The sequence below is a fragment of the Phoca vitulina genome, unplaced genomic scaffold (assembly GCF_004348235.1).
Source record: "Phoca vitulina isolate PV1807 unplaced genomic scaffold, GSC_HSeal_1.0 scaffold11, whole genome shotgun sequence".
Classification (NCBI taxonomy): Eukaryota; Metazoa; Chordata; class Mammalia; order Carnivora; family Phocidae; genus Phoca; species Phoca vitulina.
In genome coordinates this window covers 1856709-1883131 of record NW_022589714.1, presented here as the reverse complement: position 1 = coordinate 1883131, position 26423 = coordinate 1856709, and the positions used below count along the sequence as shown (strand labels likewise).

The 26423-nt window shown below is 33.8% G+C and overlaps 1 protein-coding gene across 2 annotated transcripts in view; it reads right to left on the bottom strand.

The window, feature by feature from the left end:
* Nucleotides 1-245: 245 nt before the first annotated feature.
* Nucleotides 246-26423, bottom strand: part of MAP3K7 (mitogen-activated protein kinase kinase kinase 7) — a 68928-nt gene continuing 42750 nt past the window's right edge. For both annotated transcript variants that reach the window (XM_032409256.1, XM_032409257.1), the window contains 5 exons: nt 19011-19075; nt 7022-7127; nt 3589-3650; nt 2584-2699; nt 246-485 (listed from right to left, as the gene is read on the bottom strand). In XM_032409256.1, coding sequence (XP_032265147.1) covers nt 305-485; nt 2584-2699; nt 3589-3650; nt 7022-7127; nt 19011-19075 — 530 coding nt within the window. In that variant the 3' untranslated portion in view covers nt 246-304. The remainder of the gene's footprint in view (nt 486-2583; nt 2700-3588; nt 3651-7021; nt 7128-19010; nt 19076-26423) is intronic.

The following is a 26423-nucleotide window of genomic DNA, read 5'->3' as shown; positions in this document are numbered from 1 at the left end:
CTTCACACAATGAGCATGCATATACAGCCATGGTTCACTGCATCTGTTCTGAAGTTGAGAACTGCTGCTTATTCAAGTCACAGATGCCCCCATGTTATGCAAGGAGACAGTTGAATTGCATGTCCACCATGAGAAAAAGAAAATAAACGATGAAACAAAATGCAGCAAATATAGGCAGTTGGCATTCAGAACACGCCCAAAAGCTAACACTCATGAATTGTCATTATAAGGGCTTTTGTTTGCTTAAAAAAAAAAAAAAAAAAGTCTTTCTTTGCATATTTTAAAATTTAAAGGTCCCAGAGAATCATGAAGTGCCTTGTCGTTTTTGCTGCTGACTTCTGATGACCTCTAGTTGTTTTTTGCATTGCTGGTAATAAGTAGAAAGACTTTTGTTTTCATCTAAAAGCTTTTTATGTTCCTGTACCAGACGAGATGTATTTTGCTGGTCCTTTTCATCCTGGTCCAGTTCTGCAACTAGTTCTTGCCTAAAAACAAATACCACATAATAAAATATTGTACATGATAGAAAAATTCATACCTTAGTAACTGATGAGCTCAACTTATTAGGACTTTTATTCTGGGTTGATCATTATGCATCTTACATACACTACTCAAACACACTTGTAGGCTAGAATGGAAACTATCACTCACTCTTCTGTGTACCCATACAAACACCAAAATCTTTTTCTAAGTAACTGTACTTAGACAATTAGTGAATGCAGATAAAATGGTATAATAAAAGTTTCAAAACATTTTATTTGGTATCCCTTTTGTGCAGGAAGAAGAAAAAAGGCTGGGGAAGGGCTCTGACCACAGGAAAATAACATGATGTTTTATCATTCATTCACATTCCACTTTTAACTCTTGAACTTTTTATTCATGTTTTGAAGTCACAGTCTTCTTTAACTACAGTGCAAAGTGGGGGCTTCATAAAACATGTGCAAGCTAATTAAAATAGATGCTATCAACTTAAATCTATTTCCTATTTTAAAAGTGAGAACAATACAAAGTACCACTTTCAAATGAGTTATTCACTTTTCTGAACATTTTCAAGAAAGACCATTAGAGACTTTTATAGCCTGATAAACTTTGGGAGATGTTCAATACTTACTCCTAAAGTGAAGTTACTGGATATAACTGAATAATTAATGAAAAGCCTCTACATGATTTTCTCATATTTCTCATTTAAAGTATTTAAAATTGAATAAAACTGTCACAGTTATCACATTTCCTCAATCCATCATTTATTTTTTCCAGCAAAGAACTCCTCTTTCAAATGAACAAATATGAAAAAAGTACAGATTAAATATGTGAAAGAAAGAGGTGTTTTGTTTTTTTTTTAACATAAAGTGTCAACAGTTCCACAATTAGCTTCACAATTTGCAGACTCTAATATTTATTTCCTATATAGCCTTTAAAGTACTGAGTTGAAATCACTTTAACAGTAAACTGTTAAGGAGCTTTTTTTTTTTTTTTTAAGTACAAACAAACAAAACTTCCCACAAATTACTTCAGGAAACAAGAAATTTTCATTTATTTAGATTAAAATTAACAGAGAGAATCCTATTACCATATACACATATAGTTGCCATGATTTTGTCCTATAGCACTTCATTTCAGTTACCACAATAATTCAGCTTCAGAGGTATAAAATTTCATGACGATCATGCTTAAGAAAACTGAAGTTTTTGCTCTGTTTTTTAAGAATTTCAAATAAAGGAGCATGAAAATTGGCTTTCTTAAAAAAGGGAGGAGGAAGGCAGCCTCTTTATAACTCTCAGAAAAACACATGTGAGTATAAAACTCCCCAGAAAAACACTCACAGGTATAAAATAAAGTAATTCTACTCTCCTAAACATATACCTAGAAAAAATATATCTATAAAATACTTTTAAGATAAAGCACAGCTGAATATTAGTAAATCAAATTATTTTGTCTATGTCCAAGGAAATAATAAATCTTTATAACTATAAATCTAAACAGCTTTTAGCTTTAAAATTCTTAGAACATAAAACATGTTTATATAACACAGTTTATTTTCCTTAATTGTAATATATGTAGTCAAAGGGTTGAGTTTTACATGAAAAATAGCCAAAAGTTGCTTCAAACTTAAAGATGAATACACATAAAACCTCCAACTTGGAAATATAGCTGACCCTGGAACAACATGGGTCTGAACTACATGGATCCACTTATACAGGGATTTTTGTACAGTACTGTAAATGTATTTTCTTTTCCTTAGGATTTCCTTAATAAAACTTTTTCTCTAGCTTACTTTATTCTAAGAATACAGTACATAATACATATAACATATAAAATATGTGTTAACTGACTGTTTATGTTATTGGTAAGAATTCTGGTCAACAGTAGGCCATTAGCATTTTTGGGGAGTCAAAAGTTACACCTGGATTTTTGAATGAGTGGGGGTTCAGCACCCCAACCCCCAAGCTGTTCAAGGGTCAACTGTATGCTTAACGATTAGTTCTAAAAATTACAAAGTTTTCATGTCTCCCAACAATATTTCACCTTAACATATTTTAAACTCAAAATACTAATGTCTTTTATTCATAAAAGATAACTTACTTTCTCTGTAATAACAATGCAATTTCTGTTTGAACTTTCATATATTCTTGTGCCATTTTACAATGCTGTTCAAACACTGCCATAGATTCTTTGGAGTTTGGGCACGGTGCTAGAGGCTGAAAATAAATCAGGACTGTTAACACATAATTAAATCAAATCTTAATATCAAGCTGAGAGTTAAGACAGTGACTGTGATATGTTTTTATAGCACTAAAGCAATGGTCTTTTAAAAATAAGTGTTAAACCATGGCCTAGAAAATTTCAGTGTCCTTTTGTCAGAGTTAACTCAGAGCTTAAATTCACCTTGCTGTTTTAACACTTTTGCTATTACAGAGAATCATGACCAGAGTATCACTGGCCTCTGGCTTTACATTTCAGGTTGTCAAACCATATTATACAAAAAGAAGTTTATGGCTCTCATACTCATGAGGAGACACTGAAGTGTATTACTTATATTTTCAGTCACTATGAACATTACAGTTATCATGAAATCTATTAAGTAGAAATGAGCTCACGTAAATTTTATACTATAGCACTAAAATTAAAGAGCAGAAATGCTATTCTTGGCATTCCTTTTTTTTTTTTTTTTGAGAGAGAGAGTGAGAGAGAGAATCTCAAGCAGGCTCCACACCCAGTGGAAAGCCCGATGTGGGGCTTGATCTCATGACCCTCAGATCATGACCTGAGCCAAAATCAAGAGTCGGACGCTTAACCGACTGAGCCACCCAGGTGCCTCCCTCACCCATTCTTGGCATTCTTAAACAAAGATATGAAAGTATTTTAAGATAACTGTTAAGAACATATGATTTTACCAATTTTAGATTTGATTAACTTAGCTGAACGAATCATTTTAACTTGATTTTAGAAAGTTTAAGGAGGCCAACTAAAAGCATAAGTAAATGAATATATGATGACAGATATGAACATAACTGTCTGCTTTCTAGATGATTCTCTAAACTTTTTCTAAGGAAAAAGTAAACATTCACGGAGAAAGTACTCTTTTACCTGTAGTTGGTGATCCAGTGTAAGATAAGCCATTGGGATAGAGTTATCTGATCCATTGGTATCTGGAATTCAAGTATGTATTTTATTTTCTATCATAAATAATTACAAGCAAAAAGCAAGAAAGCATGCATGAATATTGGCATTTTTTTTCCTAAAGTAAATAATACATTAAAATTATTTCTATTGGTAATGAAGAAAGTCTATTTCTGAATTCTAAAGGTAAAAAGAGAATATCCAATCACCAGATAATCAGAATGCAACCATACTCTCGTACATTAAAGGGTATAAGCCCTTGTTCAATTAAAAACAAAAACATCTACCACTGAGACTAATACTACATTATATGTTAACCAACTTGAATTTAAATAAAATCCTGAAAGAAAACAAAACCCAAAACAGTGGTATGGGACCTTTGTACTTCAAATTCAGTCTTCACTGACCCTACCTATTCAAACCTCCTATCTCTTTCTTTCCTTGATCATGTTGTTTACTATAATGCTGTGTCAATTTCCTGAACATTAGTGTTCTTTAATGAAAAAAAAAGGGGGGGGGGGAGAGACACATTCTCTTCCAGTGGATTATCTTCAATTTATATATAGATTCTAGTGTGAACCCCTTCCCACCTCTCCTAATGAGAATCACTGCAGAAAATGAAAGATGCTTTTGAGGGGAGTATACTGAACACAGGTGTAATGAAGAGTATGGAAACTGTAGCGCAATGTCATGCGTGGAACAGTTAAATGGGTTAAATCAACCAACCAGTCGATTTTACCAAAGTATTTGAACAGACAGCTTTTGCTTGTATTTCAAAAGAGATAAACTGACATAACAACTTGCATGAGTCACATGGGATTAACATTTATGCCTCCTGACTTTATAGGAAAAATTAAGTATCTTGAACTCTTTCAACATTTTTCTTATTACTCTTTCTTAAATCTCTCACACTTGATAGATCTTATTAAATAAACACCCTGTATCTGATATGTATTTTATTTTTATTTATTTATTTTTTTTAAGATTTCATTTATTTATTTGAGAGAGAGAAAGAGTAAGTGAGAGAGCGCACACAACCAGGGGGAGTGGGAGAGGGAGAAGCAGGCTTCCTGCAGAGCAGGGAGCCCAATGCCGGGCTCGATCCTGGCATCATGATCTGAGCTAAAGGCAGATGCTTAACCGACTGAGCCACCCAGGTGCCCCTCTGATATGTATTTTAAAATTAAGTATATCAGTGTTTCACAGTATTCAGGGAATGGAAAAAAAAATCCAAGGATTGTTCTATTAACTATTAAAACACTCAGCTATGCACTGCAAATTTAGCAGTTTCTTAAATTTATTACATGAAGCATGATGAGTTTATTTTTATTTTTAATGTGTCAGTATTATGACTCTAATAAGACTGTAAGCAGTGGGCCATGTCTTATACTTCTATCTTTGCAAATAAGAAAAACTCTTTGGTGGGTTTTTCCCTCTCTGTGGCTCCCTCTACTATGTCTAGTCATCCCTCTCACTAACTGCTTTTGGGTATGTATGTCTTTCTTTATCCACAGTATATTATAAATAGAAATCCAAGAACACTCATTATATGCTATGATTATTAAATTGATACGCTTTTTATTTTTCTCTGAAAATGCATAGAAATTCCTCCTCTTTTAAAATAAAACTACCTAATTAATTAGGTTATTTAAACTTATGTATGCACTTCTAATTTTTTCCTGATTCAGGGGGCCTTCAAAGAAAAAGGCTTTACCAATATCTCTTCCCTGTAATTTATTGTATTAGCTTGAGTATCAGTACTTTTCTTAGAAACAGTACAAAGCTGAACTTCATTAAATATAAGCTTAAACCTGTCTCAACTTCTAAAACTATATTCAAAATTATCTAAAAATGATAACCACATACTTGCCATATTTTAAGGCAAAGGCAAAATTCAGTTGAATTTTGGACCTAGGCATGATTTCCAGCTATTGGTATTTTAGGTCCCAGAAAATAAAAAAATGAGATTGGGGTTGAAAGGCTGGAAGAACACATGAAGTCGAAAAAAAAAAGCAGTTAAGTGAGAAGGACATAAGAGAATTTTTATTTTACTTTCACGAATTCACAATTATGTTGACTGGCATGGCTAGACTAGTTTAGGCTGAAGTCAGGAGGCCCCGCCAAGTTGAGCACTAGGTCTCAGCAAATGCTGTAATGTCAGGGCAAGTACTCCCTCACCAGAGGGTTGAAGAACCAAAAAGAGCTAATCTTATCTGAATGTTAATGATCAAATCTGTCAAGAGCATTTCCCTATCTACCTCTGAGGAGAAAGCACATTGTGATGAATTCTGCGTATGTGCTGAGTAGTGTTCTGGACAATCTTAGGTTGGGCTATGCTAGGGGTGAAACTTGGAGGAGTTTTTTGCCACCACTAAATTTAAACTTACTAAAACTAGAGAGTACGCCACTGGCTAAACATAGTTGTATCTTACGTGAAACTGAGAAAAGCTACTCAGTTAATTTTTTAAATTAAATTATGGACTTGACTAAGCCATGCCAGATATCTGTAAATACTTATAAGTAGTGTTTTAGTTTGTAAAGGGAGAAAGCTGACTTTTTAATTTCAATTTAATTGCCACTATTAATAACATAGTTGATCTTAAATAAAATCCCAAATGGTTTAATCTTCCAAGGTCTAAGAGATCATCTTTCCCTGACATATTAACATATAAATAATAAATTTTTACAGAACCATACTGATGAGTATTTATCAGGAAATTCTCTTAATGCTAAGGGAAAGTTAATTCCACTATGGCATGTAATTTCCTGCTTGCCCATAATAAAACTATTCCATCATTAGATTTTAATACTAGTATTTTGACCAGTTAGTCATTCATGTTAGGGAGTTGTAATTTAACAGGCTTTTTAAGGTCTAGTTAACAGAAATTTATGTAACCGAAATGAAGTCTCCCTACCAGTTAAAAATGATTCAAAAAGTTAATGGTCAGAAATTTTTTTTTTCACTGAAGTACATGGTATCTTGTGTCTTTAAAACAAAAGACTGAGATTACGATGATTATTTTTATCATTCTGATTTTAGTTATCTAAAAGATAATGAACTTTACTACTATCATCCGTAGGATGGACCAAAAATAGGAAAATCAGAGACTTAAGTATCAAGAATACAGTATCTTCCTGTCTGTAGTGACCCCAAACCAAACCATCTTCAATACACATGTTTAGTATCTGGGGGGAAAAAATGCAGAAGGCAAGACAATCTATCTCAGTACTCAAAAACTCATCTTTAAGTTTATTGCTAAATATTTGATTTTATTAATATGAAAATCTAAACTACTGTAAAATGCCTTCCTTTATAAAGATCAGAGTCATGACACAAATAAATGAAAACAAATATGATGAATTCAACTTCTTAATTATAGTGAGGAAATACACTGGTCACCTGTGGAATCATCAGGAGTCCATGGATGACTTCGAGCTGGCTTTTCTGAAGTTGGTCCTGAGGTAGTGATCATTCTGACGCTAGGACTGGATGACCTACTGCTTACCTATAGGAAGAAGTGATTGGAGGAACAAAATGTGATTTTTAAAAGTGAAAAAAAAAAAAAGATAAGAGAAAATTTTTATTACAAAGCAAAGGATAGCCTTCCATTTCTATCACTAGAGGTCCTGAAATACTCTTGCAAAAAATAAATAAATCCTCTTAAGATTTTTACACACACACACAACGTGTGTATACATATATGTATACACACACATATAAAATTTATATGCACTCATGCATAATACCTCTTAAAATTTGATGAGCTTTCAAGAAAGTAAGAGAAATGCTCTGAGACCAGAAATAAAGGATTAGGAGTCCAGTAAGTGCTTAAACTGTTAGCCCTGGGAATTTCAACTGAACACCAATGACTTAGAGCTTTTGTTTTGACTACATTCTGCACTCAGAGGAATAGGCATAAAGTCTTGGGCGTTTGTAGGATGGGAATGAGAGTGGAGAACTGCTGTGCTTAAAGCTAAAACCTAAGAAAGGCTTCAGTCTTGGGGGAAGAGTGAACTAGGAAGAAAGATCTATCCTATAAAAGCAGATAGCAAATAAATTTGTCTGTGTTGGGAGTGGCTCTGGGTGGAGGGGAGAAATGTTATCCACTGTGAATTCATAAAATATTTCCATAATTGCTGGACAATACAACAAATCTTAACCACAACCAATCCCAAGCAGAAAAAATAACAGAAAAACTACAATAATGAATTAAACATGGATCATATTATAGCCAAATTCTAGAAAACAAAGACAAATAGAAGATGGCAGAAAGCAGCCAAAGACAGATTACCCACAAAACCATACCAGTTAGGTTCTCAATAGCAAAAAGGGAGCCAGAAGAAATTGGAATATCTTTAAACTGCTAAAAGAAAATAACTACCATCCTAGAATTGTTTGGCCAACAAAAACGTAAAGAATGAGGTCAAAATAAGGTCAAAATAACAATCTTAGACAAGCAAAAACGGATTCTACCGTCCATAAGCTCTTATCATAACAATTTCTGAAGCATGTACTTTAGGGATAAGAAAAAATTTTCCCTGATTGAAGGGCCAAGTTGCAATCAGGAATACTGGTAAACATGAGGATGAATCTATACACAGAAAATATTAAACAATGGAAACATGACTAATTTACAAAACTACCAAGCAAACAAATAAATAAGACAGTATTACAGCCTGAATAACAATAGCATAAGCAAGAGAAGCACTGATTTAAAAATCCTTATATTGTTGAAGATGAGGGTAAAGATATTAACTTTAGGTTGAGTATGAGTGTTAAAATTTCACAGGTAGTTACTAAAAGTAATAATATATATGATTCCCAAATTAGAAAGACAAATAATGGAATGAAAAATATATTTGTTCAATTCAAAGGAAGGCAAAAAAGGAGCAAAAAAGGGAAATAAGAGAAAACATAAAATAAGAAGGAACACATTTATCAGTAACCATAATATAAATGGATTAAATTCTTCAGTTAAGATATTTAAAAAATCAGACTGTCAGGCTGGATTAAATGCTCTTTTAAGAGACAGACCTAGTTCACAGAGTAAACAGGAAGTTAAAGGATGAAAAAAGATAGTCAGGTAAACCTACCCAAAATAAAGTTATGTAGCTATATTAATATGAGAGAGAATACATTTTCGGGTAAAAAAAAATTACTAGAGAAAGAGATAAAATGATTAGTGAGTCAATTCATTATGTAACAACAATTCAAAATTTATATGCTCTACCTATTACAAGATACACTATATCAATACATAGCTTCCAAACAGATACAGCAATAAAACTGCAAGGAGAAAGGGACATATTCACTACCATAGTGCGGTATTTTAATACTCCTCTGTAAATAATTTATAAAAGCAGACCAAAAAAACAAAATACAACACCAGTAAAACCTGAACTCCGTAAGGAGAAAGCTTGATCTAAACATATCAATGAACCCTATACCTAAAAACTGGAGAATATGCATTCTTTTTAAGCACCATGGAACATTTATGAAAACTGATCATGTATTAGCTATAAGGCAAATCTCAAAAAAGTTAAAAAAAATTTAGTATTATATAAACCATATATTTTTGTATTGACTCAAAATTAACCTTAAAAGTCTCATATATTTGGGCATTTAAAAACACTTCTAAATAACTCATTGTTCAAAGAAAACAAAGTGGAAATGAGAAAGTATTTGAACTGATTTTTACCATGAAACTCAGTAAAACCTGTGGGATGCAACTACAGAGGCACTTGGAGAAAAAATACTTAATTCCAAGTATTTAGATGAAAAAAATTAGAAGCAGTGACAATTTACAAGATAGGGATTTAACTTATAAAATTAGAAAAGGAACAAAGTCATCAGCCTCCCCTCAAAAATAACAAAATAAGAATGAGAAAATACTATAATTTAGTGGTTAGTAAATTAAAAATAAAACAAAAAATTCATAAAGTGAAATAGACAAATTCCAAAAAATATATAAATCACTAAAGTTTCTTTTTCTTTTTTTTAAGATTTTATTTCTTTATTTGACAGAGAGCACAAACAGGGGGAGAGGCAGAGGCAAAGGGAGAAGCAGACTCCCCGCTGAGCAGGGAGCCCGACATGGGGCTCGATCCCAGGACCCTGGAATCATGACCCGAGCCGAAGGCAGCCGCTTAACCGACTGAGCCCCCCAGGCGCCCCTAGATCACTGAAGTTTCTACACATTATAGAAAATACCAAGCCCAGAGAATTTTACAGGTGAGTTCTATAAAACACTTTCCAACTTAAAGAAATTACTCTAGAAAAAAGAAACACTTCCTGACTCATTCTGTAAAGGCAGTAAACCTGATTAAGAAACAAGGACAGAGTAAGAAAAACTGCTAGCCAACTTCACTGATGAAAATAGATGCAAAAGTCAAAGTCCTAAATATTGTATTAGCAAACGGAATTTGGCAGTGTAAAAACAACAAAGATAATTTGAAAAGTTGAGGATGCTAGGAATTCTATTAATCCAATTCATCATATTAACAGATAAAAGGAGAAAAATCTCAATAGATGCATAAAAAAGCATTTGACAACATTTAACAACCATTTATGAAACTACATTTAACAAACTTGAATTCCATTTAAGAGAAGATAGTTTCTTAACCAGAGAAATGGTATTTATAAAAAGTCTAGAAATGTGGTAGCACAGAAAATGGCACTGTAGGCTGGTGGATGACAGAAGTCACAGGCAAGAAGCACACAGGGAGACTCATGGGAATTGATCATGTTCCATTTCTTAAGCTGGGTGGACGGATTCATGAGTGTTCGTTTTATTATCAGGCTTCATAACTTACATATTACATATGCTCTATGTATTAATATTTCATATATTAAAAACTCTCAAAGGACATATGAGTTAAATGGATTTTGTAAGATTCTTTCTTAAAAAAGCACCTTTTTTTCCTTAAAGTGTTACTGAACACTCTGTAGGAGACTCAAAAAAGAATATGGCATTAAGAATATAAAAAGTACATAAATTCAAAAAAATCTTCAACAGAAACACTCAAAGACTGCATCAAGTAAAATGAGGGGCAATAGTAGTAGAAAGTTCCCTTGAGTAGAAATTAGCAGATGTGAGTTCTAATTATGGTACAATGTCTGATTTAGTTTACTTCAAGAAGTCTTGCTTTCTTTATCTAGAGAGGGGGTGGGGCTGGGTTAAAGATGTGGTAACTTTTAGTATTTTATCCACTCACTGCCAGAGTTCTATTATTTTAAGCCTTGAAAACTCACAATGGATTGAGGATACTAAAAAGTAAAAGGCACTTTTATAACAATTTTGGAAATTAATCATAATATAATTGTGAAGAAAAGACTGATGGAATATTACTTTCATCTTGGGTACCTATTGAAATTGCTTCAGAAATTCCAAAAAGCTTTCCTACACCATAAACAATTTTCAACTCCATATCTGACTGGTCTTTCTAAAACCTTAGTTTATTCATGCCACGCTTAGAAAGGTGCCCTGTGTATAACAATGCTCATTCTGTTCTTCTCTCCTCCTTCCTAATTCTTCTTCATCCTTTAGGGCCCTGCTGAGATTCCCTTCAATATCATATGTTCATTCTTGCTACATCCTTGGTTCTTTGGGCATAAAGCCAGACCCTGTGTTTGAAGACTGCTTTATTCTAGCAGCAGTTTGTAGAATACAAATGTTCATTTACTGGTTGTTTAATGGATCATTCCTGAAATTCCCACCCTGGCATTCCTGACCCTCCACTGGCAGGTGTTACCTTACCTATCCAGATTATCTCTCCTCTGACAATTCCTTATGCCCCTCTTTCTCTTCCTGCTTTTAATCTAGACCCCATATTCACTCAAGGATTATATGGTCTAGTGCAAAGAGCAAGTATGACAACTGAACTATATGAAACTGACCTTTTTATACATCAAAACAGTTGAATATCAGCAAATTCACACGATTTAGTCTAATACTTTGTGGAGACCTGGGTTTAAATCTCAGTTCTGCCATTTTTGGCTGTGTGAACTTGAATAAGTTGCCTTTTGGAGTCTTAAGCTCCTCATTTATCAAGTGTGGTTGAGCAGTAGTAATAGTTAAGAAGTCAGGCACTAGAAACAATACAATCCAGAATTTGAATCTCTTGTCTGCTATTTATTAGCAGTGTGGCTTTATGTAAGTTATTTAACCTCTAAGCCTCAATAAGTAAAATGAGGACAGTATTACCTGCCTCATCAGTTTGTAAAAAAATCAAATGAAATGAAGTACCCAAAGTGTTTTTTGACACAATAAAAATGTTCACTAAATGGCTGATTATTAGGCTGTAAATCTAAGATGGGAATATATGAATGAACTTGCAGCACCTAACAGTTCCCTCTCAAGATCAAAATTACAGTTCTTTTAATAAAACATAGTGACTAAACCCTATCACAAAGATACTTTTTTCCTTTTGGCTGTATCTATAGTCTGCTACTACATAAACCTCAACTTGATACTGTAATAGTTTATATTACTCTCAATGTTTGTTATTCCTCAAAAATACTGTAATATACTAAGGGCAGAGATCATGTGTACTTTTATATTATACTCTCCAGTATTTAGGAAATTACTGAATATATAATAACTGTAAAATAAATACTCATTGAATAAAATGTAACATAAACTCTTGGCACTCAGATAGAAGACTGGTGCTTGGCTTATTTACCTTTTGTATACAAGAAAGAATATGTACCAAAAAGAACCAGTGATGAAATTCCTAACTCTTTCTTTCAGATGATGCTACCCTTGGCAAAAAAAAGTACAGATACTATGACATTATTCCTGAGTCCTTTAAACCTTCTTCTTCTTCGTTTTTTTTTTTTTAGAGAGGGAGGGGGGAAGGAAGAGAGGGAGTGGCAGAGAGAGAATCTTAAGCAGGCTCTATGCCTAACTTAGAGCCTGATACGGGGCTCGATCTCACAACCCTGAGATCATGACCTGAGCTGAAATCAAGAGTCGGATGTTTACCTAACTGAGCCACCTAGGCGCCCCAAGGCTAATATTTTTAAGTCAAGTTTCAAAACTAGTTTTTCCTTAAAACTACAAGAAAAGCCATCATGAGCTAAATTTACATCCATAAATTAACTAAATAAGTCTTCATATTTCGGGTGCCTGGGTGGCTCAGTTGGTTAAGCGACTGCCTTCGGCTCAGGTCATGATCCTGGAGTCCTGGGATCGAGTCCCGCATCTGGCTCCCTGCTCGGCGGGGGGTCTGCTTCTCCCTCTGACCCTCTTCCCTCTCGTGCTCTCTCTCTCTCATTCTCTCTCTCAAATAAATAAATAAAATCTTAAAAAAAAAAAAAAAAAAAAAAAAAAAAAAAAAAGTCTTCATATTTCAAGAAATTGGTTTTTCGATTAAGTAACAATATGCTAAAATGTTCGTATAAAAAAAAAAGCTAAAGAAATATTTAAAAACAAGCCATAATCAAATTTCTTGAACACCTGAAAAATTAGGGTATAAATAAGAGGATCAGGTAATATTTGACAATTAAGAAAAAAGTCAAACTCGTTTATGGTTTAAATTTATGTTACTGCTTGCAAACTACTACGGAAGAAGTTTTATTTTATAGTAGCTATTTAAAAAAAAATCATTGGTCAAATTCTTATGATCATGTATGCTCTCAAAACTGGGAGGGGGAGACGAGCCATGAGAGACTATGGACTCTGAGAAACAAACTGAGGGTTCTCGAGGGGAGGGGGGTGGGGGGATGGGTTAGCCTGGTGATGGGTATTAAAGAGGGCACGTATTGAATGGAGCACTGGGTGTTATACGCAAAAAATGAATCATGGAACACTACATCAAAAACTAATGATGTAATGTATGGTGATTAACATAACATAATAAAATAAAATTAAAAGAAAAGAATAAATGTCAAGCTACGTAAAAAAAAAAAAAAAACAAAAAAAACCCTTCATTTGGGTTGATCCTTCTTCAAGACATTTACAATTACTTTATTCTATTCTTATACAAATTGTAAAGTTTAAGAGAGATAGAGAAACTTGACTTACCACAAGGTTGGATATGAAAGTGGTTATAAAGAGTACAGAAAAGCCACACTGAAATTTAAGGCAGAAGAATACTAAGCCAAATTTAAACCAGAGGGCAAATTAACCGTCGGTAGACATGAAACAGAACTGGACTTTGCCCAGAACTTTATCTCTACATTTATAAAAAGGAATTGGGAGTTATTTTACAGACAAAAATAAAGCTTTGCTTTTTATGTCTCACCTGAATGACTGGGAAAATATTTTCGTAAGTAAAAGATTTATGGCCAGTGCTACCATTTATACTGACATTTAAAAGCTATTTAAAACCTTCAGTTGCTAAAATTATACAAGCACAAAACACAGAGATTAAATGTTGATTTATATGATAATTTTGCTGAAGTAACATCTGAATAATGCAAACATTAAAAAGAAATGGGTATCAAGTTAGTGATGTGCATCTATAAGGGTACTTCCTCCATTATGATAGTCACAGATAATTCAATTAAGTCTATACATGACAGGTAATACTGAAAACATTCTTTCTAATCTGAAGGTATAGGATCAATCTAATTCTAGCTTCACTATAGTTCATTATAAGGAAATTTTAGAATTTTATTATTCTTACATGGTTTTTAAGTTCTCCACAGAAAGGTAAACTATGAACCAGGAATTTTTTAAAACTATTATATAAGCCTCTGATTTAGAGCTTTAACAGAAAATTATTTATACTGAAGGAGGTGCAGACTGAGGACAGACAGAAGTAGTAGTATAATAAATTATATCCCTTAAATAAATAACAACTGATATATAAAAGGCCTTTAAGGCCAATATTTTCTATGATCCCTAAAACAAACTTGTCTTATAATACAGGAACCGAATGCCAAAGGGATTTTACTTCTTTCCCAGTGCTATTTTTATTTTCTGGATAGTAATAAACTATAATGAGAGCAAGGAAGTAGTAAGAACCTTGGGAGGTACACTACGGGGAGGCAGGTATACATTATTAAGCATCTACAGTCTGTCTGGTACTTTTACATGTTCTAAGAACCCCAAGGAGTGGGTGTTACGGTCCCCACTGGTACATAAGATTGCTGAAGCTCAGGGAAATTAAAGAACTCACCTAGAGTCACATATCTAACTAATAAAACTAGATTCTAAAGTCCATTTAAAAATATAGTATGCCTCGTTCTCTAAACAATCATAATCACATCATCTATCTTGCAGTTGTGATTTTCACTGACTGCTGTCCGCCCCCCCCCCAAGAGACATGAAAACAGATCTATATTGGATACAACTCCAGAAGGGGCATGCAGACATACACGAAAATGTGTAATTTTAGTGAAACACAGAAAGGCTACCCAGATGTATAAAAAATAAACCTGTGCAGCCATCTATGGAAATTTATTATCAAGGTGAATTAGCCTTGCTCAATAATATGATACAGCTAAAACTCATCATCATTGAAAACTACTTAAATACTTAATGATGATGCAGACTATCAGAAGTCAAAACACTTGAAATTGAAGAGATCTAGGACTACTTTAGCATGCAATACACTCAGTTTCACACGCAACACAGAATGACAGAGTGTAGTTTGTGCGCTTTGGAATCAGATCTGGATTAATAACTTGGTTATAGCAATTACTGGTAGTACAAGGGAAGATGACTTTGGAAAGTTTCTCTAACCCTCAGTTTATTCATCTGCAAATGAGGAAAATAAAAGTACCAAATTTACAGGGTTATGATTTAAATAACATACATTAGTGGGGCGCCTGGGTAGCTCAGCTGGTTAAGCGTCTGCCTTCCGCTCAGGTCATGATCCCAGGGTCCTGGGATCAAGTCCCGCACTGGGCTCCCTCATCGGGGAGTCTGCTTCTCCCTCTCCCTCTGCCCCCCCCCGCTCCTGTTCTCGCATGCTTTCTCTCTCAAATGAATAAAAATCTTTTAAAAAAATAAAGGCCTGACTGGCACAACGTTGGTGCACAACAGATATTACTGCAATTCTCTAATTGATCTGGGCCTAAGTCTGATGTGCTCAAATACATCAGGGGAAGCTGGGCCTTCTTGGCACTGTCAGTGCTCCCTAGCCAAAGACCACCAGGAACATACCCACAGTGGGATGAGATGAGTTTAACACTCATTGCAGTGAGGCAGAGTGCTCGCTATGGGATAATGTGGGGTCTCTCTGAAGAGATTTTAGAGCTTACTGTAGATTTGGAGCTTTTGTTGAATGATTTTGGGGAGGTTCTAAGGAAGGAGGGGTTCACTCTAGATTGGCTACTGCCAGAAAACAGAGGCAATTCTCCAGGGAAGATAAACTCGGATAAGGATAAAGCTGCAGCTGGTAAAGAAGCACAGTCACTCACATCAGCTGGGAAAAGGCAATGTCTGGTATTTTGTGTGTGGCACAGTGACCCTGTTTTGTCTGTGCTGAGACATTATAAAATGTTCTTGTTTTGTCTCATCTTATCATGGTCTCAGTATAATCTTGTCTATTGGTGTTCTGAGAAATTGTTTATGTCCAGCTTCTAACAGTACTTGAGGCCTCAGCGTCAGATCAGTTCCTGGACATCCTGGGGCAACTTTTTTCTTTCTCAGTATGTTTTCAAAGTACCTAAGAGGCCAGATTCACTACGTGTGCTTAATAAGCTTCCTGGCTTAATAAAAACCTGAATTAATTTAAAAGTGAGTTGTATGTTGTAAGGATGCAATATTTCAGACAAATCACAACTACTGTTAATTCAGATGTTTGCTTCATTCACTATTCCGCTCAACAGCAATGGCAGTATAAAAACAACCTAATTTTAATTTAAAGATATAAAGTCTAAGTGATTTTAAGGTCGGTCTTGAATCAAGAGCCAAAGTATAAACTCCAATCAGTTCACTTTCCTCTATGAGATGTATTATTAAGCTTCATTAGTAAGTTTTCTGTCTTCCTCTGAGGACTGTACTGGGTGGGCAAATTCTTTTCTTTATGTTCTTTCTCAATTTCCATGGCCAAAACCAACCAACCAACCAACCAACCAACCAAAAAAAAAAAAAAAAAAAAAAACCCATACATCTGTTTTATCATTGCTTAGCCAGACTTTAAAAAGAACTATACCTTCAATTTTGAAAATCCATACTGTGCATAATTTTCTTTCTCAAATAATGTTATTTTCATGAGTATTAAAAAGATTTAATGGTCATTTATCTTAACACTTTCAGAAGGAAAATGTTTTCCCAGTGTATCAGAATTACTATTTACCATCCTCATCCCAAACTGGCATTTTAAGTTTATAATACTTAAGTAATTTTGAAAGGGTGGATCAGTGTTAAAAACTGGCTACACAATGGCTATCTATCACCTGTTTTAGAAAAGGTTGTACTGCCACACCAAATTCCCCCTCACTCCGAATCTTTTGTAGTAGTCCATGACAATTCATGCAAATGACTATCACACAACCACAGTCTGCCTCAGTTCCAATGTTTTCCTACAGAAGGTATTATAAATTAAAATCATAATCTCAAGTAATACAGAATTTGTGATGAAATAAGGAAGGCTGGTACGGTGAGGTCAGTCCTGAATGACAGCAATGCCTTTACTACAGAGTACAAAGAAAAGCACTTCCACTAGCAGATGCTTCTGAACTGCCTTAGAGCAGGCTTCGCATTCCCAGTCAAAGGGAGAACACTTGGCTAGAGTTTCTCATGACTGGAATATCAATGGCAATAGTAAACAGTGTTAAAAAGGCTGAGCTCATCAAGCCTCTAAGGAATCAAAGCAAATACCAGATGCTAAACTATCTGTTACTAAATGCCCTCATTAACACTTGAAGTATTTGAGGGGAAGAAAGTGGGAAATTTCATTCAAAAGTTCCGGGGCTTCACAAAAGCAGATATGCTGAAAAAGCCATTAAAATAAATGAAATAAAATGATTGTATTCATTTATAATACCTTCAGATTTAGGGTTACTTAATACCATATACAATAAATTTATACGTATAATGTATGTATGTGTGTGTATGCATTTAAGTGAATGATTAGGCATTGTGAGAAATAAAAATATATCCAGACATAAATGAAGATCAAGGATATTTATCATAAATATTTCAAGTGCTTTTTGTTAAGCTGATAGCTATAAAAGGCTTTCAAATTTTTATTAACAACTACAAAGATTCTCTAAAATTTAAAATATTATTTAAAAAAGGGGGGGCGCCTGGGTGGCTCAGTTGGTTAAGCGTCTGCCTTCAGCTCAGGTCATGATCCTGGGGTCCTTGGATGGAGCCCTGTGTCAGGCTCCCTGCTTCTGCCTCTCCCTCTGCCATGCCCCCTGCTTGTGCTCTCTCAAATAAAATAAATTAAAAAAAAATTTTTTTAAATATGAAATAATAAAATACCTTTCTAAAAGTACTAGTACATTTCATCATGAATTAAATCACTTTGTTTCTAATACATAATCCTATAATTTTACATGAATATGGACCATAATGTGACATTTTTATTACTTCAGATGTATGCTATACTCATAACACTTATTGCAACACAAGTGAAAATAAATCAACAAATACCTCACAATTAGTTCTCATTCATTTTAAAGATATCATATGAATTATATACGTCCAGTATACTGATCTGAATAACAGAAAAAAAAACACTGGCTGAGCTTCTACTTTTATATACTTGTTAAAACTCTGTACTAGTCAGTAATGGCTAAAATTATAACACTGTCTGGATCATTTATAAAGAAAGTGATAAAGAGATAAGAGGAGTTTAGAAGAACATCCAGAAATATAAGATGAAGAAAACCTTAGCAACTGTGATAGAAGCCTTTCCAGAATTTATCCATCTGCTTAGTAAATATTGTCTTAAGCATATTTCACAAAAATATAAATCCAGTAAGATATGACAAATTAAAAGATGTTAGAGACATCTAGGTATGTTAGTGCCTTATGTGATGGCACAGGAGTGACATTTTCTTGGGAAAATATTTATTAGTAAATATTAGTAATCAGTAAAATAATTAGTAAAAAATTTTTTCTTTACCTCATTAGTAAAAAGGAGGCAGCACTAAGGATTCACTTTAGAGGATAAGGATACCAACAAATTGTTAAATTACAAAGTTGATATTTCTTTATTAAATCATATATAAAAACCATGTAATGCACATGGAGCACTACTGAATTAATCAACCTACTATAATAAATTATCCTTCAAGTTAAACTAATAATGGCATCTATACTTTTTTTCCAAAGTATTTAAATTCAAATGCCAATGAACCCCTCTACCACAATTTTAGGTCAACTCATGAAACTAATTCTGCAGAGTATATATGTTATAGTTAATTCTTGATTTCTGCCCCTTATTATTCTTCAAAGACAGGGAATTCAAATGTTAAGTCTTACCTGACCAGGTTCTGTTCCAGTAACAGTCAAGTCTTGGATGGATCTACGTCTTGGCTGTCCGTTGCCTTTTAAAAGATAAAAAAAAGTAGAATACTGAGATCTCTTCAGACAGACAACAAAGTTGTTACTGCTACAGTAGGAAGCTGGAATTTGTTCCTCCTTGGATCTACACAAAATGTTTGTGGGAAAAATAGTTAAGTCAGTTTATTGTTAAAAAAAAAAAAAAAAGAAGAAGAAGAAGAAGAGAATGTTGAAAGGAAGAGAAACAGCTGCAGAATTTTAACTCAAAAGCTGCTGGCCTACAACAAAGTAGGTCCTACTCCTACCCCACATGAATAGCTGTTGAACTCTCTTGCACCATCTTCTGTCATGTATTTAAATAGATGAATATTTGTGGGCTGGGGCTGATGATGGCATCTATTTCAAGGGCCTTACGTTACAGTTTCTTCAGCAAGACAGCTAGCCAGCAGGTAGTACTGACATGACTGCCTTTAACCAACAACAGTACCTTGTTCATTCAGGGCCTAAAAGGATGCTTAGGCTTAAATTTATTATACTGAGTCACACTTACTTAATCCCATTAGTTTTTGTCAGAATCTAGTAAATTATTACTGGTGAACAACTATTTTAATTTCCTACTGAAGATGAATGATTCTCATTCCATTCTCAAATGTAGAGCTTGCTGAAATGGGCTATTGTGTTAATCCTGCTTTAGGAACATCAATGCTAATAATAATTTAATCTAAAAATCAGTTTACGAAAAATTTCTACAAATATAAACAAAATAGAATGAATTAAGCAAGAGTATCACTCAATACTTTTATTTGGGCACAGAATTGGTTGTATGGTATCTTCTAAGATGAGAGATCAGCTGTCTAAAAGGAAACACCAAAATATTGTGAGAAACAGCTGATACAATACTCAAAATTCTTTTGACTCTGAAAGCCATGTTATATAATTTTTCAACTAGTAGGTAGCACTCAGAACATGCACTTTAACAGTTTTGGCCCGATTAGCAGACAATTCATTCTTAAAATTTTATATTTCTATAATCCTCAGATCTTATTTTAAACCAATCAGCAATATACCTTAGCATCTTAATCCATGTGACCCCATTATTATTTTGTATGTAAACTCAAAGGACCTTACAACAGAATAATGTTTAATGCAGTAATACATGTAGTAAATATAAAAATTCAAGTTTATAGCCACACTCAAATTTATAAGACATCATCGCTTTTTTTCATTTTAAGCTATGTTTTAGAATTCTCTGCATAATTTTAGCTCAAATTTACTTCAAATTTCATTTCATTCCAAGTTCCAACTTTTTTTTTTTTTAAAGATTTTATTTATTGGAGAGAGAGAGAGAGAGTGAGAGAGAGCACAAGCAGAGGGAGCGGCAGAGGAAGAAGGAGAAGCAGGCTCCCTGCTGAGCAGGGAGCCCAATGCGGGACTCGATCCCAGGACCCTGGGATCATGAAGTGTGCTAAAGGCAGACGCTTAATGGACTGAGCCACCCAGGCGCCCCGCAAGTTCCAACTTTTGGATACAAATTAAAATAACACAAATAACACACATTTGTTGAATCAGGCACACTAAGATACTTTTATGAAAATTTTTAACTATCGCTGTTTCCTGAGAACAAAAAGATCCCTACCACCATGACTAATAAGCAATTTTAGGCACACTTCATTCAACACAATCATTCTAAAATTAGCTTAGATGAGACAGGCTTATAAAAGTGTCTGGAATTCTCTTTTCAGATTAGCAACATTTGTGAATCTGGGGAACCACCCAGCACATGTGTCTAAAAATCATTACATCACCACTGCAATAACAACAAAAACACTAAAATCTAAGTGGGGTAGAAGGAAGGGGAATAAAAACTTTTAAGGAAGTAGGGTAAATAAGAGGTGACACAGTTAACAAATGCCATAAAATGAGAAATCTTCAAGCTACAACATGAATCAAAGCAAGCAATATTAGGCAATGCATTTTAATTAGCATAACCATGGCAGAAACCATCTGGCAAATAGTTTAGACAAAGCAAAAAAGGACTGCAATCAACAAATACTTGTTGCTCCAATATTAAGTTTTAAGTCATAATTTAGAAATGTGAATGTAAAAAAAAATAAAACTCCTATTATTGCAAATGAAAATTACTGGGTGTGTTCTCAGTAAATTTAGCTTGAGTCTGGACTTTTTTTGCAACTGAATACTAATTTAGAAACTCACTTATTTTACATTTTTTCATGGTTCTTTGATATGTGCATACCTATACTACACATGGTAGTGTAAATGAAAAAAGTAGAATCAAGGGCCAATACGACGTCTACCGATGCCTGATCAAGGAATCTGAAACCTGCAAATGACGTCCTGAGTATTTCATTTTGTAATAAATTCTGGAGCTTTCAGGACTTACGATAGGGAACAAGTGATATTTTTTAGAACAACTTCTCTAAGAGCAACAAAAGGAATATACTATATCCCTAGCCCATCATAACCCCCCACATACCCCCTTTCCCTCCAAAAAGAAAGTATGGTTGAAATAGCAGCTTATAGGCCAATTCAATTGTTCTTACAATAATGTCACAAAAACAGAATCCATCTCTTCAAAAAGCTGTTCTTTTAAGTACAACTTATTTACTGAACTGGTATTTGAACAGAGTCCTTCCTAGTCACTCCTGTGGCTTTTCTTATTGGTTTAAGTAAGCTCATTTTTATTACTTATTTTTCTATCTTCCAAACTTAATTACTCTTATTTTTCTATTTTCCAAACTTCCTGAAGAGTCTTTTCATGTAAAAATCAACACTACATTTTCCTAGAGACATCTCTTAACAAATATTGAAAAATTTGAGATTCATAAGTTTTGAATATTAAAATATTCATTAAAATAATATCAATGAATATTAATATATTATATAAAAATGAATAATACAAACTATATAGAAAATAAAATATTAATATTAAAATATTCCTTAAAATAATATTTTTAATATAAAAAACTGGATATTAAAATTTTTAATATTAAAAATATTAAAAATTGTTTTCATGTGTAAAATACATAAGATTAAAAAAATTTGTACAGCACTATACACTGTAGTATTATATCACTGCTTCATAGTAAACTGTGCAATTTAAAAAATATATGTTCTCATTTAGGCTGCCACAAATTTCATATTCTTTTATTTATTTCAACAAATCCTACCTCATTCCTTAGAAGGCCCTTCAGGGTGAGTTTTTTTTTCCTCCTATCAAAGGAAAGTAATTATTATTGATGTTTTGTTTTCTAACAAACTAGCTTTCATTAGGTTAGAGTTCAGTTTTTTCGATTGCAAAATGTGATCTTGATAGGCTACGATATGTAAAGACTACTAAACATTCTCTTTAATGTTGGTTAGATGAACTTCCCTATTTAATTAGCCACAAATACAGAATTTTAGTAAGGTGAGGTGGCTACACACAGCAGAAACAGAAATATTTCAGCATAGCTCTCCTTGGGCCTCAGAGTCCCTAATTCAAAGGTTTATAGCTGCTAATGACACAATGTGTCCAAGGTAGGAACTTGCCAGATCTAGGAGTTTCCTTCTTATCTGTCTCTTCACACCAGCACTGCACTATTCAGGGGGAAAAAACTGCACCAGTAATTTATGTACTTACAGTTAAAGTAATGTTTATAAATAGTATCTACTGGTTCTTGAACCAAATATAGTATTAAAAGGTTGTATTCTTGTCCTGACAGGAGAAAGCCAAATAGTGCCCAAGTGTCTCTGAACAGTATTGCAGCCTCCAGCTGTCCAGCATTCTACAAAGCCCTCACTGCACTGCCCCCCCACCAGCCCAATCTGTTTGCCAATTACTTCAGGTATTTGAAACTTCGAAGGAGGAAAAGACTTAAGTATGAGAAACTCAACTACCCATTTATTTTTGTTAAATATGCTTGGGCTCTCCCATACTCTACTTACTCTAACTATTCATCATACTCTTGAAAACAACTAATATAGAGCTAAATGTGTCTGACTGAAATTAAAAGTGAATATTCATTAAATTTTTCTCAGTTAAGATATCTAACTGCAGCTGAAATCATAAGGACACCTGAAGTTTCTTTCAGCTTTAAGAACAGTATTACAAAATCGGAGGGGGAGATGAACGATGAGAGACGATGGACTCTGAGGGGCAAGCTGGGGGTTCTGGAGGGAGGGGGGTGATGGGATGGGTTAGCCTGGTGATGGGTATTGAAGAGGCCATGTTCTGCATGGAGCATTGCATGTTGTACACAATGAATCATGGAACACTATATCAAAAACTAATGATGTAATGTATGGTGATTAACATAACAATAAAAAAAGAAAAAAAAAAAAGAACAGTATTACAAACAAAAAATAGCAGTTAAATTCAGGCTCTTCAGGGACCTGGGCAAAAACATTTTATATGACTGACTATAAAACATTTGCATATTCAATCTTTATTATATCCTTAAGAACTGTATGTAAGACGGAAAATCATCTTTGGTTAAAGCATTCTATGATTTTAAAATGCTATGCCATATTATTTTTGCCTTACAAAAGGTATACTAAAGCACCACTGTTCAAGGCTCTCAAATAGAAGCACATTAAGGCAATTTTTATCTACGGAATAAATGAGAATTTTCAAGTGTTTTAAATGAACTCAAGCATTATAATTTAGTCTGAACTAAGAAATTCAGAACTGAGTATAACAGCAAAAAAACTGTTTAAACTAAATATTCTATAAAACTTTGTAGGTTATTTTTTTAAAGATGTATTTATAATATAATTACAGTAGTCCTACAATATCAGTATTTGGAAAAATTTACTTTTGCAATATTTGGAAATATATATCATTTTAGGATAGTAATCAATCTGGTCTAAATTGTGTGTAAGGAATTTCATTTTAGAAAGTAAGGAACTACAGAAGACTAATGTTTCCATTAAATCTTTTACAAGTGGTATATATGTATTTGATAGTAGCTTTTCAGTGGATTTCAAAATGCATTATTATTGCAGTTGATTTCCTTAAGTGCTGTAACTATTCACACAAGGACTCCAGAGCAGAACTGCTAATCTTTTTCGATTACTGAAACTAAAGCCATGAACAAAATCTGCATTAACTACTCAGTCTCTTACTCCATGCTTTAAACGGGAAAAGGCTGTTGCTCCTGTTTTGTTAATTTTTGACATTTTACCTGTTTATCTTTTATATTGGGATTTTTGAAAGTAATGTAAAATTTAGGTATTCTAACACCAGTAAATATTATCAGAATGTATTATACAGTTTCATAATTCATAATCCCTATTTCATTTGAGTATATGAGATGAAGATGGGGGAAAAACAGGAACCTTGGAAGCCTGGATATAACAAAAACGAATGTGAGAAAGTCAAGAAAATCCAAGTAGAAGAACGAAATAAACAAAAATTCGTATTCTTATTAAAATCTTGGAGGAAAAAAATTAGTAAATTTAAAGCAATCTAATAATATGCCACTCATTCACCTTTTCTTTAAATAAAAGTAAAACAAATTAAAAAAAGGAACTGGCTAAAAGGGAGAAATGATTATGCTTTTAAAACTTGGAAAATATTTAAGAAAGTCTATTTCCTCTTCTCAAAGTTCATTTCAATTTATCAGTTTATCATGTTCAATAAACAAATAGATTAGAAAATGGTAGGTCAAACAGTTTAAATCCTGAGCAAGAAACTTCTACATTTACATTTACTTTGCTTAGATAGAACCCTGTTACTTGACAGGGCCCTCTCCACAAATGAAGAATTAGCAAAATGTCATACTCTACTGGCAATCTCCTATTAACTACGTGTTGCTTTGTAATAAAAAGCCACATTGATCTATAGCCACTCTTTGTGGGCAGTGAAAAGTAGAAGGGAGTCATCAGCAGCAAACTTTGCCAATACTTCTTCAGAGCCACCGTCAATGTACAAGAGGTATAAAAAATTGTGTAGCTTGATCCATAGGAACTCCTGAGGTATTAAAGGTCTATTTTTGCATGACCTGAGTGACTATTACATTAATGAATGTCATTGTAAGCCTTAGATTGCTTGCTCTTCCTCATCTGAATGATGGCAGAATATAAAACAGTGCAAAGAGCAAGCAAAAAACAAGACTTGAATTTGTCCACCTGTGACTAGACTAGGCATTTCAGTCATTTTACAATTTAAACAACTTGGTAAATTTTAAAAAATTCAAGCAAGACACACCTTCAAAAAGATATATTTGTACATTGCCAATAAGTACACATAAAAGTTTTGTGATGCTTAAAGGAACACTCTTTTTTATTACAAGAGGCAGTTCATTCCAAGAAGTACATTAGACCCAGTATACTGGACTTGGCCAAAGGAAAGTATTATTCAAAATACTTATTCATTACAGTAAGATAAAAAAAAATTGCTATATTTAAAAAAATACTTACAAATGGGATCCAATATTAATGAGTACCTGTTTGGGTGTATCAAGAGGTTCTGTAATACCACAGAACTTGTGGGAAATGGGACTTTGAAGAAACAAATTCTAAAAGGTACTAAGAAATTTTGGGAATTAAGTATCATCTTCCTTTATAATTTAAAATGGCCATGTAAGACCATTTGAAATAGTCTCAAAGTATGGGTTATATTTTTATATTTAATTTTTAAAAATACAACTTAAGAACACATTAATGTCTGGCTTTTATGTCCAACTGTTGTTAATTTCAGTGCTTGTATTCTTTTATTAAAGAAAGCAAAACTGATTAGGTTAATGTTTGGATATCTGGGGGGGAAGTCATCAAGAATATTTAATAAAATGTGTTATTGAATACCATTTCTATTTGAATAGCATTGTTGCTCTGGCAATTAAGAGCAGACTTAAGGTTTCCTGACTCCAATAAGGACCCAGTGTCAAGAGAGGGTCTTCTGGCCAAAGAGCTCTCTTTAATGTGAACACTAAAGAGGAGCAAGGCAGAATTACTCTATCTTCTCTGACTCAAACAAAAGAGGAGAAAATGGACGTGATTTGGAGTCAGATCTAGGTTGGGATCCTGGCTATGTGCCTCTGGGAAAACCACTCAAAACCCATTAGATCTAAGTTCCTCATTCATAAAATAGCCATAATTTTATCTGGTAACCCATTTATAAGACTGCTATAGAGGTCAATTAAGAATGTGTACTCTGAACTACTTTATAGGCCACACAAGAGCATCTAAGCAGGGTTTCTCAACATCGGTACTGTTGACATTTAAGGCTGGGTAATTCTTGGCTTTTGGAAGATTGTCTGGTACACTGCAGGATGTTTAGCAGCATCCTGGGCTCCTGCCCACCATATATATGCCATCTGCCACTTGTGACAACCAAACGTGTTTCCAGATGTTGCCAAATATCCCCTGGAAGGCAAATTCATCCTGGTTGAG